Below are 20,398 nucleotides of genomic sequence, written 5' to 3' on the forward strand. Positions count from 1 at the left end.
GTAGAACTACCCCCTGAAGTTTCCAAGGAGCGGCTGGTAGATTCAAACTGCCAGCCTTTTGGTTAGCAGCCGTAGCTGTTAACCACTATGCCACCAGGGTTTCCATGTTTTATATAGGCTCCCTTTCATAATTCAGAAAGTAGTTCAGCATTTTATACTAGCTATTTTGTGAATCCCACTGCAGTATTAATTTCTTCTTTCATTAGGCGGGCAAACACCAAGAATATGAACAGAAGCTACTTCAAGAATTATATAAATTAAATCCCAATTTTCTTCAGCTGTCTACGGGTTCGGTGGACAAGAATAAGAACAAAGTGACACCGCTGCAGAGGTACGACACGTAAGTACTGATGCGCGTCCGCCCTTAGCCCTCTGTCGCCTTCCCTCTTCAGTCCTCGTCTTTCCAGGCAGAATCCTTCCTGACGAGATCCGCCGTTTGTCCTTCTCATGCAGAGTTGTTTAGCTTTATAGGAGATCTGGAGTGACGGTTCCTGGGTTTGAGTATTCATTCTCTGCCTGCTCTCTCTAGTGATGCTTCAGACAAGGCCTTGATGGCTTCACCTCTGCAGTGATTTGTAGACTGTCCTGAGCCCAGGGAACACCTTCCTTGTTAAAAAGGAAGTTAAGGGATGTTAGGTGTGAAAGGGCTCTTGTCACCTCGTTGAGATTTACCCCTGATATAATGAGAAGAAAAGACACTGTGACTGGGAGAGTGGGAGTTATCTGAAGCATTGTATGTTGGGGGCACAGCTAGTCCCAGGAATCACTGAACGCTAAAGTCGAATATACTGAGTGGGGAGAGTAGCCCCATATTCAGACTCTTACCAGTGTGGTTTCAGGTAGACCTGTAGTATATCAATGTTTAAACAAATTTATAGTTCTAATTACTGAGTCTCATTCTCATACGGTGATCTTCATATGTTGGATTGTATTTGGTTATGCTCTAAAATGGTATAATTCAGAAAAATATTCATTTTGGGGTTATACTCTCTCCAGAATGTTCTCTCATTTGATTCTGTAGAACCTTTGTTGTATTTATTTTTAATTTGATAAGTTTAACTTCTATGCAGTGGTTTTATTTAAAGAAGATAGCTGTAATTAGGTATGCTGATTGTCTTTTTTTTTTTAATTCCAAAATTAAATTTCAGTGATACTTTAATGTCTGTGTATTAAACGTTATATCCCGATGTCTCTTTAGCACTAAGTAATTTAAGAGCCATTTTTCAAAGTCGAGTAATAATAACTACATGGATTATTGTCAGAGTGAATTTCTTTAAAAACATATTCTTGTGTTTATATTTTTGAAGTCTTTAAGTTTATTCCCTCTGGTAGTAAAGATTATTTAAATATTAAAGACTGCTCAAATTTTAACATTTATTTCTTGTTTATACACATACGTATACATATATGTGTATTATATATAAATTTATGTAATAGGTCACACAGCAAAACATAAAATTACTATGTAGTAAAAGTTGTGGAATTTGTTTACATCAAAACTAAGAATGACGTCTAAGTCCATGTGAAAATCTTTTTGATTTGACAAGCTTTTGACCCTTTCCTTGGAGTTTTTGTACCTGCCCTTTCCAGTGTCTGTGTATCTGTGAGGAACCACATGCTGTCACATCATATGGGTTGGCAGCTTGTAGTGCTTGGCCTAAGAATGGAATTATTGTAATAAATGTTTATTTTGGATGCTTTTAACATTTATACACATCATTGTTCTCATTTGAAAAATTGTCAGTCTAATTAAAGTCATATTCTGGGCTGATAGTCCCTAGAGAATGCAGAGCAGAAATTTAAATTTTAAATTATCTCTTTGAGATAACAGTTGTTATTTTCTGAATATAAAAGTAACAAGTTTTCATTGAAGGTAATTTTAAAAATTCATAAAAGCATGCAGAAGGAAATAAATATTGTATGTGATCTCAATACCCAGAGGTTTTCACTGTAGAAAATTTGGTGTATTTTCCTTGCGGAGTAAATTTCCTTGTAGTCTTTTCTTCTTCTTGTGAATACGCAGGTAGTCCCTAGTTTACGATGGGGTTCCATACAGACAACTCTGTTGTAAGTAGGTTCTGATGTAAGTCGAATTACCTTTTTTTTTTTTTTTAAGTTTTCATCATTATTGCCTTTTATTAATCTGTATCATTATAAATTTGATCTTTGTCATTGGTGATTGGAAACATTACATCTAAACATCAGCAAATTACACAGTACAACATTGTACGTAGCACATATTACTAACCATAAGATGTTAAAACAAACAAAAACCAGACTGTCCTAAGTCCTAAGTGAGGTCTGTTGTAATGCAAATACCTCTTAAGTCAGGGACTACCTGTGTATATATATATATATATGCAAATTACATTGGTTTGTTACATTTTTAAAACTTAATATTCATTGTTATAAATAATAAATATATTCCCATGTCATTAAAATAATTTTTAATGGCTACATAGTAAATAACCCATTATATATGAACATTTCAAGTGTATTAAGTCAACTTCCTGTTATTGTATACTATGTTATTTTCACTTTCGGGCTATCATAAGTAGCACTGTGATGAACATTTTTTTATATAAAAGTTTTTTGGTTATAGCTTTGATTGTTCCTAGAAGTAGAACTGCTGGATCAGAGTGTGAGAGTACCTCTTTCTTTGAATTGGGTGTTTTTTGTCCTCATATTTGCTAATTTGAGAAACAAAAAAACTTGTCTTATTTTAATTTGTATTTGATTAGTAGAGTGAACTCTTTGTGCATTGTGATTTCATATCTGTTCCGCATATTCTATTTGTGTTTATTTCTCCTTTCTGGTTTGTAAGAATGGTTTTATGTGTTAAGGAAATTATGCCTGTATGATATATGCTGCAACTATTTTCTCATTTCATCTTTTGTCTTTTAATTTTATAAACGGTATGTTTTGACTTGAAAGTTTGTGGTTTTTAATGTGGTTAAAAGTGTTCCTCTTTTCCTTTATTTTTTGTCCTTTTATGCTTAGAGAGACCTCTACCCAGAGACTGACCAGATAAATAATTGCGTACATACGTTTTTTATTTTATGCCTTTGTGGTTGGGATTGTTTTGTTTTTGGTATTAAGTGTTTTAAATGTATAGAGATTTAACTTTTCCAGCTGAACCAAATAAAACCAAACCCGTTGCTGTCGAGTTGATTCTGACTCACAGCGACCCCATAGGACAGAGTAGAGCTGCCCTTTAGGGCTTCCAAGGCTGTAATCTGTACGGAAGCTTTCTCCCCTGGAGCAGCTGGTAGGTTCAAATTGCTAACCTTTGGTTTAGCAGTCAAGTGCTTAACCTCTGTGCCACCAGTATTCCTCCAATTGGCTGACCAATTATTTGTATTCTGGAATACATTAAATCTATAAATCAATTTTAGAAGAATCAACATTCAACAGTATTGATTCCTCCCAACTATTAGCGTGGTGTATCTCTTATTTAAGTCTTTTGTACCTTGTATGAAAAATAATTTAGTCTTTCTCCTGTTCTATAGCGTTGGATCTTCCACCACCACCTCTTCCTATTTGAGAATCCCTGTCTAAAAATTAGAGAACAGTGTTAGAGTAGCTGTGCTAGCAGGCATCCTTGTCTCCTTCTTTACTTTTATGGGAATGTCTATGTCTGTGGTGTTTTATTCACTCTTAAAGTATACTTTTTGATACTTTATTTGAGATAAGTATTTTTAATCACAATATGAAAGTATCTTATTCTTCCTAATTTATTGAATTTTCTCCCTTTAAACTGGAAGTGAATATTAGAATTTATCAAATGTCTTTTCAGGGTTTATAATAAGTATGTAGCTGTTCTTTATTTTTTGTAATCAATTTTCAATAGATTTTCCTAATATTTTATTGGCTTTGCCTTCACTATATAGTCAGATAATCCACAGAGCACATTCCTCACTGTTTCAGTAGCAGGAGAACAGTGTCCTAGGAGCCTCAGGTTGTAGAGTGGTTATGACTTGATAGCATGGCTCAGCCACATAAGGCCACTATTGAGGGAACCAAGATGTTCAGCTTTAGACTGAACTCAAAGGAGGGTAGAGCAAAAACTTGGCATCTTCTGTGTTCATTTGATCTCCTCCAGTAGTCTTGTGTGGTAGATATCATTGTTATCTTACTACAGGTAAGAAAACTAAGTCTCAGAGAGTTTATAAATAAGCCAGTATCCCACATGAATCAGTGACAGGCCAGATTCTGACCAAGTCTCCATCACTTTAAAGCCCAGGCTCATTGTACTCGTACTACCAGTCTCCCATGGTTTAGTTTAGATGAGGCGATACAGGAAATTCTGAAGAGAAAGAAAGTCTTAGGAAAAATTAACACAAACCACATTAACTCGGTTAAATGAGATTATGCCATAACTGAAGCTATCTGGTGCTTGAGGCCTGTCATATCAGGATAGGGATTGGAGTGTAAGTTCCAAGGAAGGCATCAATGGTATTTTGAGCAAACTCTTCTGTAAACCACGGATTGATGGCAGTAGAGGGTTAGAGAAATAATGAAAGGAGAACTTCTTTAGGAATTTGTAAATCTTTATTATATTTATGACATTGACAGAAAATGTACTTATTTCTTAAAAATATGACCTATATCCTTATTGAAAGTCACCTATAAGCTCTGATCAACTTTGAAGGTATAGTTGGAGTACCTTGTGTATTCAGCAGATTGGGAGTGGTCACTGCTTGAATCCTGGGTTATTTGGAAACCACTTGAAGTTTAGAAAAGGTTTGGTCTGAAAACTGTAGAAGGTAGTCTTGAGCAGAGTTGGTTAAATAGTGAATTAGTTTCAAGATACTCTCTGAAATTCTATATAGAATTGTGTGTGTGTGTACATTTTTCTGAAAAGAGGACCTACAACCTAAAATAATGATCATTTATTGGTGTAGAGAGGGCTGGTCTGTGATACCCATAGCTGAATTGGAGGTGGATTCAGGAGTGGCCCAGAGAATAGAAAGGTGCCATGAGAGTTGGCCGTTGTCGTTAGATGCCATCGAGTCAGTTCCAACTCATAGCGACCCCATGCACAACAGAAGGAAACACTGCCTAGTCCTGCACCGTCCTCACCGTTGTTGCTATGCTTGAACCCACTGTTGCAGCAGCTGTGTCGGTCCATCTCATTGAGGGTCTTCCTCTTCGTTGCTGACCCTCTCTCTACCAAGCGTGATGTCCTGCTGCAGGGACTGATCCCTCCTGGTCACATGTCCAAAATATCTGAGACATGGTCTCGCCATCTTTGCTTCTAAGGAGTATTCTGGTCGTACTTCTTACAAGACAGATTTGTTGATTCCTTTGGCAGTCCGTGGTATATTCAATGTTTTTCGCCAGCACCACAATTCAAAGGTGTCAATTCTTCGATCTTCCTTATTCATTGTCCAGCTTTTGCATGCATATGAGGCAATTGAAAACACCATGGTTTGGGTTAGGGGTACCTTCATCTTCAAGGCAACATCTTTGTTTTTTTACACTTTAAAGAGATCTTTCACAGCAGATTTGCCCAATGCAGTATGTTGTTTGATTTCTTGACTGCTGCATCCATGGGCATTGATTGTGGATCCAAGTAAAATTAAATCCTTGACATCTTCAGTCTTTTCTCTATTACGATGTTGCTTATTGGTCCAGGTGGCTACATTTTATAAAATGGATTTCCAGAAAGGTGTTTTCTCTTTTATTCCAAGGACCACTTACTAGTAAACTAAGTAGATGAGTTACTAAGGTTTGTTAAAATTTGATGCTTACGTGAAAATTAGTGAATTCCCAGATTTTTTTCCTGAGGTTTGTTTCTTATTTCTCTTTAAAACGTTTCCTTCCTGTGCAGTGTTTGGTTGTATACAAAGTTATGGCATATGTGCACACACAGTGGAGAACTAAACTAGTAAATGAGCTGGGGTGTCTTGTCCCATCTAAGTAGAAAATATTTTTAAAAAGTTAGAGACCCACAGGTCTGAAATATTTGTTCCAGAGGTTGGGATGGAATGAGTGGGGGCCGGGAGCACTTAGAGATAGTGTTGTTGGTGCCCTTATTTCCTAGAATAGAAGAAAAGGCACATCAAAATGAGCAGTTGTATATCTAAATTCAACTTAAATATATAATGTCTTTTCAGAGGTTAAGCCTGTTACTGAGATTCAAAATTAGAATAAATAAATGGAGACTTTACTCATTGTTTTTGAAAGGCTGCCACATTCTGTTGTTGATGTTGCCAGGTGCTGTCGAGTCGGTTCTGGCTCATAGTGACCCTGTGTACAATAGAACAAAGCACCGCCCTGTCCTGCACCACCCTCACAGTCGTTGGTGTTTGAGCCCGTTGTTGTGGTCACTGTGTCAGTCCATCTCACTGAGAGTCTTCCTCTTTTTCACTGACCTTCTACTTAGCAAGCGCGATGCCCCCCTGCAGGGGCTGGTCGCTCCTCCTGACTGTCCATAGTGTGTGAGATGAAGTTTCGCCATCCTCTCTTCTGGGAGGCAGTCTGGCCATACTTCTTCAGAGACAGATTTGTTCATGCTTCTGGCAGGCGGTGGTATATTCAGTATTCTTTGCCAACACCACAATTCAAAGGCATCAATTCTTCCCTTCTTCTTTGGTCTTCCTTATTCATTGTCCAGCATTTGAATGCATATAAGGTGACTGAAAGTACCATAGCTTGGGTCAGGTGCACCTTAGTCTTCAAGGTGACATCTTTGCTATTTAACACTTTAAAGCCGTTTTTCCCAGTGCAATGCGTCTTTTGATTTCTTGACTGCTGCATCCATGGGCGTTGATTGTGAATCCAAGTAAAATGAAGTCCTTGACAACTTCAGTCTTTTCTCCGTTTATTATTATTGGTTCAGTTGTTTTCTTTATGTTGAGGTGTAATCCATGCTGAAGGCCGTGGTCTTTGATCGTCATCAGTGATTGCTTTCAGCAGGCAAGTTTGTGTCATTTGCATAATGCAGGTTGTTAATGAGTCTTCAATCCTGATGCTCCGTTCTTCACATTGTCCAGCTTCTCAGATTATTTGCTCAACATACGGATTTAATAAGTATGGTGAAAAAATACAACTCTGATGCACACCTTTCCTGATTTTAAGCCATTAGTGTCCTCTTGTTCTCTGATAGATTTATGATGGTAGATGCCTATCTTTCACCTTTAATATCAAGAATAATTACTTATTTGTGCCTACTAGTAGTTACCAAAACGTTTCTATTCACTCATGTTAAATGCATCCTGAAGTTACGAGAAGATTGCAGTTAAGATCATATTTGCCCTGATACAATCAGTTCAGGTTTATTGAGGCATTTTTTTTTTCTTGCCCTGTTAATAGCTAATTGTGTAACTTTCCTTCCTTAAGATGTGGTCATATTTTAGTAGCAAAGTAATAACTTTAAATGTTAATGTATATTTGAAGCCTGTATCAAATAAAATTTGTTCTATAAAGAAAAGTTTTACTTGCTTATAACTTAAATATGTGTTCTCAGTAGAAAATGTCTAAATACATTTCAGAGCATGAAAAATTGAAGTGAATTCTAAATGAGTGTGAGAATATTTAATTTAGGAGCAAAGTGAATATGTATTTGCGTATATTGTAACATGACAGTGAAATTTGGAAATGTCTGTTACGTTGACATCTATATATTAATTTTACCTTATGTCCAAAATATTACTGAAACTTAATGCAATCATTGTGGCAGTTTTTATCTTTTGAATTCAATAAACAAGGAAACGAGACCTTCTCAACGTTTTCTTCTGTCCCATGCCCAGCCCTCCCAAATGATTTTTACTTTGATCCTCCTCCTTTGTAATATATTCTTTTATGTTACAAATTTTAAAAAGCATCCATGAGACTTTTTTTGGGCACTTGGTTGCTGTTCCCACGAAAGAAGTAAAATATGACTGTATTTGATGCGGGTAGGAGAGATCTTCTTGGAAGAAATAAAACCAGAATGTTCCTTAGGAGTGAGAACGGCGAGCCTGGGTCTTACATACTTTGGACATGTTATCAGGAGGGATGGGTCCCTGGAGAAGGACATGATGCTTGATAAAGTAGAGGATCAGCAACAAAGAGGAAGACCCCCAATGAGATGGATTGACACAGTGGCTGCAACAGTGGGCTCAAGAGTAACAACAATTGTGAGGATAGCTCAGGACCAGGCAGTGTTTCGTTCTGTTGTACATAGGGTCGCCATGAGTCGGAACCAACTCGATGGCACCTAAAAACAACAGAAGAGAGCAGACACATGGCTGAGTGTTTAGAGATCCAAGTTGAGGTCCTGCAGGGTCACTGATTGCCTATTCACAGATAGTGTTGAATTTTGGTTTCTGAATCTGTAAAACAAATTATTTAAACTAGATTTTATGATTCCTCCTAGCTGTGAAATTTAATAATTTCAGAGACTTTGTTGAGACTCGATGTAATAGCTAGCTTTTCACCGTGCTCCTCTTCGTGCCTTCCATGGCAGCGATCAGATACCAGGGGTTGCATCTCAGACCATTTGAGTCAGAATCTCCAGGGATACAGTCTGGATGTACCCTTTATACTTTAAATAAGTAAATAGAAATAAAAATCAATCTGTACATAATTTGAAGAGCTCCATAACACTAGTTTTGTCTAGCTTAATGTAAAAGTGTTTACTCCTAAGAAATATGTCATCTCACCATAGGTTTCAGAACTATTTAGGATTAGGACTTTTGGAAAAATTTAGTGAGAATATTTATATGAGAACATTTTATAGTTAAGAATTTTTATCTGTAGGAATTTACAGACAACACAGCATTGCCTACTGGAAATGATTTCATACTTTGGGATCAGTTATTCTTGATTGTTGTATGAGTACTCTTAGCTCCACTTCAATCCAGTCCTTTTCTATCAACTGTATGGTACTTGAAGGAGCCCTGGTGGTGCAGTGGTTAAAGCAGATGGCTGCTAACTGAAAGGCCAGTGGTTCAAATCCACCAGCTGCTCTGCAAGAGAAAGATGTGGCAGTCTGCTTCTGAAAAGATTATAGCCTTGGAAACCCTATGGGGCAGTTCTGCTCTGTCCTACAGGGTGACTGTGAGTCAGAATTGACTCGACAGTGGTGGGTTTGATTTTGGTTTGGTGTGGTACTTGTGGACTCAGGTGTTTTGATTTCTCTTTCTCTCAGCATTGTGACTATTCTTAGTGTTTGAGTGATCTGTAGGTAGGAGTGGTTTTCCAACTCTTAGCCTTTTCAAAGAGCCTTGTCAACCTCTGTTTTTGCCCCTCGCACTCTTTGATTTAGGTCCATCAATTGTATTATCTGCTTTCCTTTGTTTTTGCCTGAGAGAACCAAATCAGCATGCTTCAACTTTTCTGCATTCTTTTTAGTTTTTCCCTTCCTGGCCAACTTCTGCCCCACTACTTTGTACTGTGCAAATGGTTGTCAAACAAAAATCTTTCCCATTGAAAATTGATTGAACAACAAAACTTAATGCTTCAGAATACGAGCTTTATTTTTAGTATGACAAAAGAGGTTGATTTTAGAAAGTCTATAAAATTTTTTGTTTTTTTAAATAAAAAAGCGCAGAGCACTTTATCTTAGTGCGTTTAAAATGCTTGTATCTCAGCTTCTGTTGGGACCTGGCAATTCTTGACCAGAGACTAGTCCATTTCATGGGTAGGTCTCTTTCTTCATTAGTAAATGTAAAATTTGTTGAAGTTTGTTTTCCTTTTCCAAATAGTTACCTTCTTGGCATGGTAATGGGTGAGCAGATGTTGAAAAATACAACAACAGATTTGTTAATATGGCCACAGCTTAAGTGGACGTAGAGCTTGACATGTAGGAAGCTTGACATCTGATGTCAGTGGCATCGTGAGAATTCTGGCCTCTTAGCAGCTATCTCTATCTCTTTTTTGTGCATGCTTAGCGATCCAAGGAGTTCAAGTTTACTGAAATTTGTAAATATACTTTCTCTTTCTTTTGGAGAAATACAAGTATTTATAGGGAGTGTCCCAGTTTTCTTTTTACTTGTTTGCACTAATAGTTGCACTTATAATGGCAACTTTAATTATAACTGACTTTTAAAATCCACATAGAAAATAAAATAACTTCTGGCTATATATTTATAAAGTTTTTTTGTTTATTATTCCTTGTAATTGTTGATTATTGTTAAAATAAATTGAAGAATATACTAAAACGGTGTGGCACTAGACATAAATTTACTGGTATGTTGCCACAATCCTGATTTTTCTGCAGCTGCCTTTGGATTGATGACATTGATCTAGAAGTTTTTAAGCATCTTTATATCTCTCCCAGGTAGAGTAAGATATTCTGATCAGTGCTTATGAAAGAGCAGTTGGGGCGGTAGACGAGATAATATGAGTTCTTCTAATTAGTTTTAATCCAGAAACATCCTTATATTTATTCTTTATGCAATAATATCTGCATATATTGCCCTTTACATTAGGAAGACTGACCTCATCTGTGTTGAAAATTATTTAGTGGTCTTTAATGGTGGTGGCTGGGAAGATGAACTGATATCAAGACACTGAAATTCTTCCTTGGTAATATTTTCCCTTCATCGTTCCATTTCTATTACTACTGCTTCCTCTCAACGCTTAAGCCCTTATTCCCATATTAAAATCATTTGTCGTTGTTGTTGTCAGGTGCCTTCAAGTTAGTTCTGACTCATAGCGACCCTGTGTACAACAGAAAGAAGCACTGCCCAGTCCTGCGCCATTCTCACAGTTGTTGCTGTGTTTGAGCCCGTTGTTACAGCCACTGTGTCAGTCCATCTCGTCAAGGGTGTTCCTCTTTTTCTCTGACCCTCTACTCTACCAAGCATGATGTCCTTCTTCAGGGACTAGTCCCTCCTGATAACATGTCCAAATTATGCGAGACAAAGTCTTGCCGTTCAGGCTTCCAAGAAACACTATGGCTATACTTCTTCCAAGACAGACTTGTTCGTTCTTCTGGCAGTCCATGGTATATTCAATATTCTTCTCCAACACCATAATTCAAAGGCATCAATTCTTCTTCAGTCTTCCTTACACATTGTCCAGCTTTCGCATGCATATGAGGCAATTGAAATACCGTTGCTTGGGTCAGGTGCACCTTAGTCCTCAAAGTGACATCTTTGCTCTTCAACACTTTAAAGAGATCTTTTGCAGCAGATTTGCCCGTTGCAATTTGTTGTTTGCATCCTAGACCGCTGCTTCCATGGGTGTTGATTGTGGATCCAAGTAGAATGAAATCCATGACATCTCTGTTTATCATGATTTTGCTTACTGGTTCAGTTGTGATATTTTTGTTTTCTTTACATTGAGGTGTAATCCATACTGAGGGCAGTAGTCTTTGATCTTCCTCAGTAAGTGCTTCAAGTCCTCTTCACTTTCAGCAAGCAGGGTTGTGTCATCTGCATATTGCAGGTTCTTTATGAGTCTTCTTCCAGTCCTGATGCCCCACTCTTCATATAGTCCAGCTTCTCGGATTATTTGCTCATCACACAGATTGAATAAGTATGGTGAAAGGATGCAGCCCTGATGCACAGCTTTCCTGATTTTAAACCATACTGTACCCCCTTTTCTGTTCAGTGACTGCCTCTTGGTCTATGTATAGGTTCCACATGAGCACAATTAAGTGTTCTGGGATTTCCATTCTTCTCAATGTTATCTATGATCTGTTATGCTCCAAATAGGTGAATGCCTTAGCATAGTCAATAAAAAACACAGGTAAACATCTTTCTGGTATTCTCTGCTTTCAGCCAAGATCCATCTGATATCAGCATTGGTATCCCTCGTTCCACATCGTCTTCTGAGTGTGTTTTAGTGCAGGTTTATCTCAGGTTATCGCTCTGTGTTCCAGTCTGTCCTTCGTGCCACCACCAAATTAATTGTTCTAAAACCCCACTTTGTTTCTGTCATTGCTGTGCTCAGAAATTTCTCTTGGCCTCTGGAGCCTGGCCTCTTGTCTACCTTTCTGTTCTTACCTCTCAGTGTTATTCTAACCGTCATATATGTTGGCCAGACTAATTTTCTCTCTCTCAACCCTGTCTGTAGCATTTTGATCCTTGACACACATGGTGTTCCTACCTTTAATGCTGTCCTTCCCCCTTTATCCTTCCTTCTCCAAGTGCTAAGTGGTTTTACGGAACGTTCCCTAACTGCCCCACTAGAGGTAACTTTCTTTATTAACTTCTTGATACCTTGTGAATAATGAGTAAAGATGCTCTTCAAGTAAATTTCAACCTATTTGCCAGAATCAAGAGCACCTGATGATGTCTCTGCAGTGGGCACACCTGGCATTCAGAGTGGGTGCCAGCCCTGGTTAAAATGTTTTAGGGCAAACAAATATCCCAGTAAGTTGTCCGTTAACGTTTGAGATGACTTTGGACGTATTTCCAGGGAATGAAATAATTTTGAGAGACTTGGAATCTTAATTTTTTTCCTATAATATTTTGTCAGAACTACACATCTGGATACTTTTACTTTTCTCATGTTCAAGTGCCAAGTTAAATAAAGTTAGTTATAGAAATGGCATCACTAGGTCAGTGTTGTGATGCTTGTTGAGATTTTATTTTGTCTTTAAGTCAGACTAGTTAAAGTGGACTTGAAGTTAGCAGTTCTGTTTTACTTCTGTCTTCTCTCTATGGAAATAAAAATTTAATATTTCTGTTTAAGGCTGTGTCAAGAGTTTGTACAAATGTTTGTATCTGTTAGTCTCCTGTGTGTGGGAGGTGTGTGTGTAAACATACACATATGCCTTTTCTGTGGTCACCGTTAGAATATTGAAGTATTACAAGGAATTAGCATAGTTCTTAAAAAACCTGTAGAGAACACTTCAGTAACTTATGTCTTGTCTCTTAGAAAAACAGGACAGTAGTATTTAAAAAACTAGTGGGAGATGGGTTTATCACAGGCACAAGACTAAATGAAAAATTAGACTTTTGACTATTCATCAGACCAAAATCTGAACTCATTGCCGTCGAGTCAATTTCGACTCATAGTAACCCTGTGGTAGCATCCAACTTAAGCAGTATGTTTTCTTTTTCATAAGCTAGTATCTCAACCATTATTTTTAGAGAATTTAATTAGAATGATGTAAGTTCCTCCAGGGCAGAGTCTTCTACTTCTTTGTGTCCTTAACATCTAATCAGTGTCTCACATCATAAGGCCTCAATAAATGTGTGTTAAACGTGTTTGTTATTCTGGATTTGGGTGGGTGGGTTGTTTTTATTGTGACAGAATGACTTTACTTTGATTTCTTTTTTTTGTTTGTTTGTTTTTCTTCTTTTTTACAGCCCCATTGACAAATCTTCAGATTCTCTCAGTATAGGGAATGGTGATAATTCCCAACAGGTAAGATTCTGGTACAGTGCTACTTCATTTATCTCCTGTACCCCGAAAACAAGGTATTCTATACACATGAATTTTCTAGATAATGAAAAATATCTTAAATTCCAAAACAATTTAAAAACATGTTTGGTGGATATCTTTTAAAAATGTATTATAATTAGTCTTCTTTCTTCCCGAGAATATATAGAGTGTAATGTAACCCATTTTTGATGACTCAGAATTATTATTACCATAGCTTAGTGTACTGTATATAATACTTGGGAGGCCTTAGAGTCTGGGGATGTTCCCGGCCCATTTGGCCTCAGTGGTCCCAGACTAGCACACCTTCTGAATTCTTGCATTTCAGAGTTGTTTCCCCACCACGTGCTCCCCTCATCCCTTGCCGTCAACTTTAACTTCCTATTTCTGTCGGTGTACGTGCCCCTGACAGTTTTCTTTCTTACTTCTCCCAACAACTGTTGGCTTTGAGATGATAACCAGACAGTTAAGTTTCATCCACCGTGTACTCTGAGTGAGGGCCTGACCTGTAGAGCATGCTTTGTGTCATCTCGTCTAGTTGCTCAGGGAACATCATATCTGCTCTTTTTTTTTTTTTTTTTTTTACTGCTTCAGTTTCAGCACAGCTTCCCACGTTGGTACAATAGATGTAGTCTAATCTCTTCTGTAAAGATTGGCCAGGCCCCACAGTGTTTGTAAACAACTTAGAGATCTCGAACTAGGGATTTTTGAAACTTTTTGCTCACAGATGCATTAAAGAATTTGAAAATCTGTATATCCGCTTGCACATTTTAAGTTGACATTAAAATTATTTTCCTAGTAAGTTGAAATAGTTGGGAAGGGTATTGTTTCCAACATATTGTAAATATTGGTATCTTTCAATAAAAATGCTACGGTACTCTAAGGTACTCTAAGTATCTAAAAAAATTAAGTATCACAGTGTTTTGACACCCCATTATCCACTAAAGAAAAATACACAGGCTCTTTTTTACTAATCAGAAGTTTTATACCATTTTTCTCCGTGAACTCATTTTTTCATTTCCACTACCATTACAGAATTTATCTTAATGTGATATGGTTTATATTTGAAAGGCATATACTTAAGCAAAAACTGATAATCTAAATTGATATTTTGAACTGGAAAAAAAGTTTTTGCTGTCACAAGGCTTTAAACACCCAATTTTATTTCTTCTGAATTTTTGTTAGTAGTATTGAGTTCATCAAAACAACACACACACTCTCACACACACATACGTATATATATACACATAAAGATTATGTGTATATATATAAAGGTTACATAATGGTTAAATATAAACACTGAAATTATATTGGAAATGCATCTCTTAATTAGAGGGGTAGGGCCATTTTTTAATTAGTCATCATGTATCCCTGAGTGAACATTACTTGTTGGGAGCATGAGACAAGATTCCGGAACAATCCTTGTCATGTTTTTCATTTTTCTAGATGCAAGTGCTGAGACATCTGTAGTTGTAAGAAAGAGGAGGAGTATTATATCATTATCATACAAATCTTTGAAATCTTCCTGAATTAAATACCTAAATATTTCATATAAAGATTTATCATTAAAAATTACGTTTAATAGCCTGTCTGGGAGAAACTTGAGTAGCTCATTCTTCAGTTCAGTTGAAGACAAACTGTTGGGAATCATGTCATTTGCAAAAACATTCTATCATGAGAGTCACTCATTCTGTCACCAATCTGAATATTTCTAATAAATTGTTGTCTGGCCTCTGGAAAGTTTTCGTTCTTGGGCATAATACCACAGTTGGGTCCCAGAGAGTGAGAAACAGTCTTTCCTTTGTGAAATGAGAGAAGCACGTTTGTGAAAGGAGAGGAGACTGGCTTAATGCTTTTCAGGGAGCTCAGTTTAGAAGAGAGACATCTGTAAGTGAATGGTCTTACTGAGCTTCCGAAGTCCATGCTCTCCTAAGTCTTCAAGAACCCCAGTTTGAAGATGGGTTCCAATACATTTAGTCTCAAACCTTTTTAATTATGACTTATTAAAATGTATGAACTTATATTGATTATTATTTTCTTTTCCTATTTTATTTAGATATCTAACAGTGACACGCCTTCACCACCACCTGGTTTATCAAAACCCAACCCAGTCATCCCCATCAGTTCATCCAATCACAGTGCACGGTCCCCTTTTGAAGGGGCAGTAACAGAGTCACAGTCGTTATTCTCAGACAACTTTCGCCACCCCAACCCTATCCCAAGTGGGCTTCCTCCTTTCCCCAGCTCCCCACAGACGTCCAGTGACTGGCCTACAGCACCTGAACCGCAGAGCCTCTTCACCTCAGGTACACAGTAGTGCTGCCGAGTGCTCCTCGTTACGCTCCTCGTGTATCGCTGCAGACCAACATGAAACCTGTTGGTGGATATATTTTTATCCTTTTTTCTCCCTACTCCCTTCTTCGTAAAAATGTAAACATCTTAAACTGCATAGAATTAGGCAGTTAGATAAATTGCTGTATGACCCAGGAATTACTGTTAACAGAGAGATTTCTCCAGAAATCAAGGGTTATGTCCTCATTTTGGAGCCCTGGTGGCGCATTGGTTTGAATTTTATCTTTATTTCTACCCAAAAATAAACAGCTTATTCCTCTGGGAAGTATTTAGGACTTATATTTTTAATCAGAGCTGTGTTTGTTTAGTTAAATTTAAGACTTATTTCCCCAACTGACAATAGAGGTAAGTTATTTAGTAGTAAAAGTTGTGATTTGGCATTTTTGAGCCATTTCCATTTTTATTCATTGTTAAGTTTTATTATTAATGTGAAGGATTACGTATTAAAGTAACATGGACAATAACACCTCTGGAGCAGCCAATTAAAGGAAAAAACATAAGGCTTAATATAAATAGACACTTATCCCATTAAATTACATTATTTTTTCTTAATAGTATATGAAACATATATTCAAAATTATTTATACTTTGATAAGTAGCATTTAAAAAATAAACTTTACTAATTGAAATCTGCTAGATTTTATTATTATTTATGTAAATGACTTATTCTGGGTTTCAGTTATGAATGGTTGAGAGTATAATTTTGCTTGATTAGCAAAATTCACTGTATGTAATTCAGCTTTTGAAGTTAATAGTATAAGACTGTGCTAGAAACAACAAAATAAATAAAATTAAAAAAAAAAAGAATGTTCTGGAAGTATATGAGACCTTTTTGTAATTATATAATCTGAGTGTGCTAAGAAATACACAGGTTTTGCAGATAATTGATTTTATCTTGTGTTACGACACGTTTAACTTTTCAGTAGTGTGGGTACCATTAGGTCTGAAATTGAGCCATGCATTTTATATTAACCACAGTTTTTCTTCCCCACAGAAACCATCCCAGTATCATCCTCTACAGACTGGCAAGCAGCGTTTGGCTTTGGTTCTTCTAAACAACCAGAGGATGACTTGGGGTTTGATCCCTTTGATGTCACTCGAAAAGCCTTAGCAGACCTGATTGAGAAAGAACTGTCAGTCCAAGACCAACCCTCACTCTCGCCCACACCTCTTCACAACGCCTCCTCACACACTACAGCCGCCAAAAGTCCAGGCTCCGGGTTCCTGCATCCAGCTGCCCCTGCAAATGCCAACTCTCTCAATAGCACCTTTCCAGTCTTGCCACAGAGGTTCCCCCAGTTTCAGCAGCACCGAGCAGTTTATAATTCATTCAGTTTTCCAGGCCAGGCTGCCCGCTATCCTTGGATGGCCTTTCCACGCAATAGCATCGTGCACTTGAACCACACAGCAAACCCCACCTCAAATAGTAATTTCTTGGACTTGAATCTCCCACCACAGCACAACACAGGTCTGGGAGGGATCCCTATAGCAGGTAGGTTCATTTAAAGCCTTTGAGAACTTGTAAATCTCTCATGCCTTCTGGCTGTTGGGTGGGCAGGGAGGGGACTATTGAGTAACAGAATTAGAGTACTTATTGTTAGTCTCTGAAATTTCTGTGGGAAAACAAAATTAAGGTCTTTATCATAATCTAAATTTTTTTTAACCTGATGGATGCCTTGTAATATTGAGCTTTATAAGGATGGTGGAGTATTGTATCTAGTTACTGTTTGGAAGCATTTTACTTAGTAGGACAGTTACCAGCCTTTCAAATATCATATAAAATGCAAAAAGAAAAAAAAAGTATTCTGAAATTATGGTGCTGTAAAGTTCAACAGCATGGTAAAAAATCTGATTTTGCATTCTAAACATAAATGGTTTCAAAAAAAAATATTAAGATGGTAATTAGTGAGAGCACGAGGGATAAAGCCACTCTCTATTTTCGGCAGTTCTTATTTTGACTGGTACACACATACACACATGCACACATACACCTATATCCCCGAACTGTGCCAGTTAATAATAAAGGACGTAATATCTGAGAATTCTTATTAATGTCTCACAGACGTATCATATGTGCACAAACATATGTTCTGTGAAAAAGAAATTGTTTAAGGAGCAATATTTTCCTTTTTGGTCTGTCATGTTTTTATTTCTGGGGAAAAATGTTAGGTTCCTATAAGTTTGATACCATAATACTTCTGGTTTTGTACTGCTACCCTTGAAGGTTTCAGAACTTTGGATTTTAAGATCTCATAACGTTTTTTAGATCACGTGTCTTCTATATCTAAGGGAATCCTTATTAATAGTAATTTAGACTTAGAGATGCCTGGTGAAAAGAAAGTTTGTTTATCTCCTGGTTCTTACAAGTAGAATAGAGTAGTCCCTTACTCTGTTGCAGAGTTCATATAATTTATCTTTATTCCTTTTCATGGCCTTTGAGGTATGGCACGGTACAGTGTTACTGTAATAATGTGCTGTTACCAGCAAGGCATTTGTTTGTTGGACCTCTTGTTTTAAAGCAAGGTTGATAGATGGATTCACAGAGATCCGTTTTTATTCCCTTTGTGACCTACAACATTGCATTTGCAAGACAAGTACCTGGGGTTAGAGAGTACAGTTTTGTGGCTCTTGGTATGCTGAAGTTAACAGTTGGTACAGGGAGGTTAAATTACATAAGCTTAACAGCACCCATCATGAACAGGTAATCAGGGTATCTGTTCGTTTCATGATGGTAGATGGTAGGTAATCCAGAATGGCATTGTTTAGCCCTCTCCTTCTACCTGAGGTTCACTTGGGAAACACTCTTAAGTGTTCAGTTCCTGGTACTCCTTTTTTTTTTTTTTTTCTTCCATTCAAGACAGCATATTAAAGTGTAATTTTTTGTTTTGTTTTAGTCATTTGGAAATGTGGAATTTTAATTGCTGGTAAGAAAACCAAAACCAAACCCAGACCCGTTGCCGTTGAGTAGAGTCTGACTCATAGTGACCCTATAGGACAGAGTAGAACTGCCCCATAGAGTTTCCAAGGAGCATCTGGTGGATTTGAACTGCTGACCTTTTTGTTAACAGGGTAGCTTTCAGTCACTGCACCACCAGGGTTCTCATAACTGGTTACAACATTAAAAAGTTAAAGTTAAAAAAAAAAAAAGTTAAGCTCCCCTGAATATTCTAAACATTAAAATAAAGGACTAACCCAATTAAAAATGAAAATTTGGGTTCCTTTTTGACCAACAATGAATTAAGCCATGTGGGGAATACAAAAAAAAAAAAAATAGAAACTAGGGGTACTCTTTCCAGGAACTTTACAGTATAGTTGAAGAGAAAATTATACACGAAATTGGTGACTATATGATACTAGAATCTGAGCGATGTCAGTGTGCCCCTAATTGTTGGGGAGGCTTTGCTGAGGATTTAGGAATTGATCTGGGCTGTGGTATTTGGGATTTGGGTTAGCATGGGGAAGAGAAAGGCCTTTTATGTTGATGGAAACCTCCTGAATGTAGGCATAGAGGCAGGAATTAGTATGTCATTGCTCAGGAAGAAGTATACCTGCCTTCTCTAACAGGAGGTGCTTGTATGGACAGCGGGCAGAACAGCGGGGACGTGATGCGATGGGGCAGGATGCCTTCGTGGAACCCCAGTTCTTAGCTCTCTTCATTTGATGCTTTTATTTGGCTTATTACATGACCGTCTTTGATCAAGTATCTGTTCTTCCACTTTCAAAGTCATCAAATTGTCCGTTGGCACAGAAGACCAGTTCTAACCCAAGTATTTCAAGCCAGTCACTATTCTGGAAATGCCACAGTGGTGTTGAGGAATCACTGATTTGTGAATGTAGTTGTCCTCATGTTAGCCATTTGGAATCATCTCCAATAGATACTTTCTGAAAAACTGGCATTAAATATAGCCCTATCTTTGTGGTTATTTATTTACTTTCTTTGAACACATAAAACTCAACCATGGAGCATTAAAAACTTTTTTTCAGAAATTCCAAGGATTAAGTCACCAACTTTAGGTTCTGAGTCATTGTTTTTTGTGGGGGAAGAAGGGGAGGGGAATTTGTTACTTCATGTTTTTGGCTGTGCGTACTTGCCTGGTATTGAAATGGTGACTGTGGTTAAGCTCACCATTATTTTTAAGGCTTTGATGACTAGAGAAATTTTGGTTTTAATGTTCCAGAATATTTGAAATTGTTATCAAGAGTTGTACCAGAATTCTCTCGTGGCTTATAAATATTTCTCAGATACGTCAGGAGACTGAATGTTTAGTTGAATAATTTTAACTAGATGATTTAGGATTTTTAGCAACAATTAGAAAGTACAGATAGAAAAAATCTGGAAAACTGTACATCTTAACTGTCTAATTTGAAGCAATTTAATACCTAGCTAATACCTTCCCACCCCCAATTATAATTCAGTTGTACTTGAGTTGAACTGTTGAAAGGGTTCAACTCTGTATCATCCACTGCTTATCATGGGACCTTCCGCAGGGTAGCTGTTCACTCAGTGCTTCATTGATCCAGAGAGCACTGTTTCAGGAGACCAGCTGCTTTAGAACCTGCGAAGAAACTGTTTTTAAACTAATGTTGCTCCTCCCAGAGGCTCCACCCCAGGCAAGGCACATGAACTCATTCTGTAGAGATGCAAATCAAAACAGGGTCCGCGCCACGTGGAAGCGGATATTCAGAGGTGGCAAGCAGCTGCAGATACAGACCTGTTATGTGT

At 37.4% G+C, this 20,398-nt stretch overlaps 1 protein-coding gene across 6 annotated transcripts in view; it reads left to right on the forward strand.

Annotated features, from left to right (window-relative positions):
• CNOT4 (CCR4-NOT transcription complex subunit 4) overlaps positions 1-20,398 on the forward strand; it is a 144,727-nt gene that overhangs the window by 97,926 nt on the left and 26,403 nt on the right. For 3 of the 6 annotated variants that reach the window (XM_049893363.1, XM_049893365.1, XM_049893367.1), the window contains exons 7-10: positions 207-340; positions 13,251-13,308; positions 15,380-15,629; positions 16,670-17,167. In XM_049893363.1, the coding sequence (XP_049749320.1) occupies positions 207-340; positions 13,251-13,308; positions 15,380-15,629; positions 16,670-17,167 (940 nt within the window). The remainder of the gene's footprint in view (positions 1-206; positions 341-13,250; positions 13,309-15,379; positions 15,630-16,669; positions 17,168-20,398) is intronic. The other 3 variants (XM_049893364.1, XM_049893366.1, XM_049893369.1) reach the window with 1 other exon arrangement.

The sequence above is a fragment of the Elephas maximus genome, chromosome 8, assembly GCF_024166365.1.
Source record: "Elephas maximus indicus isolate mEleMax1 chromosome 8, mEleMax1 primary haplotype, whole genome shotgun sequence".
Taxonomy (NCBI): Eukaryota; Metazoa; Chordata; class Mammalia; order Proboscidea; family Elephantidae; genus Elephas; species Elephas maximus.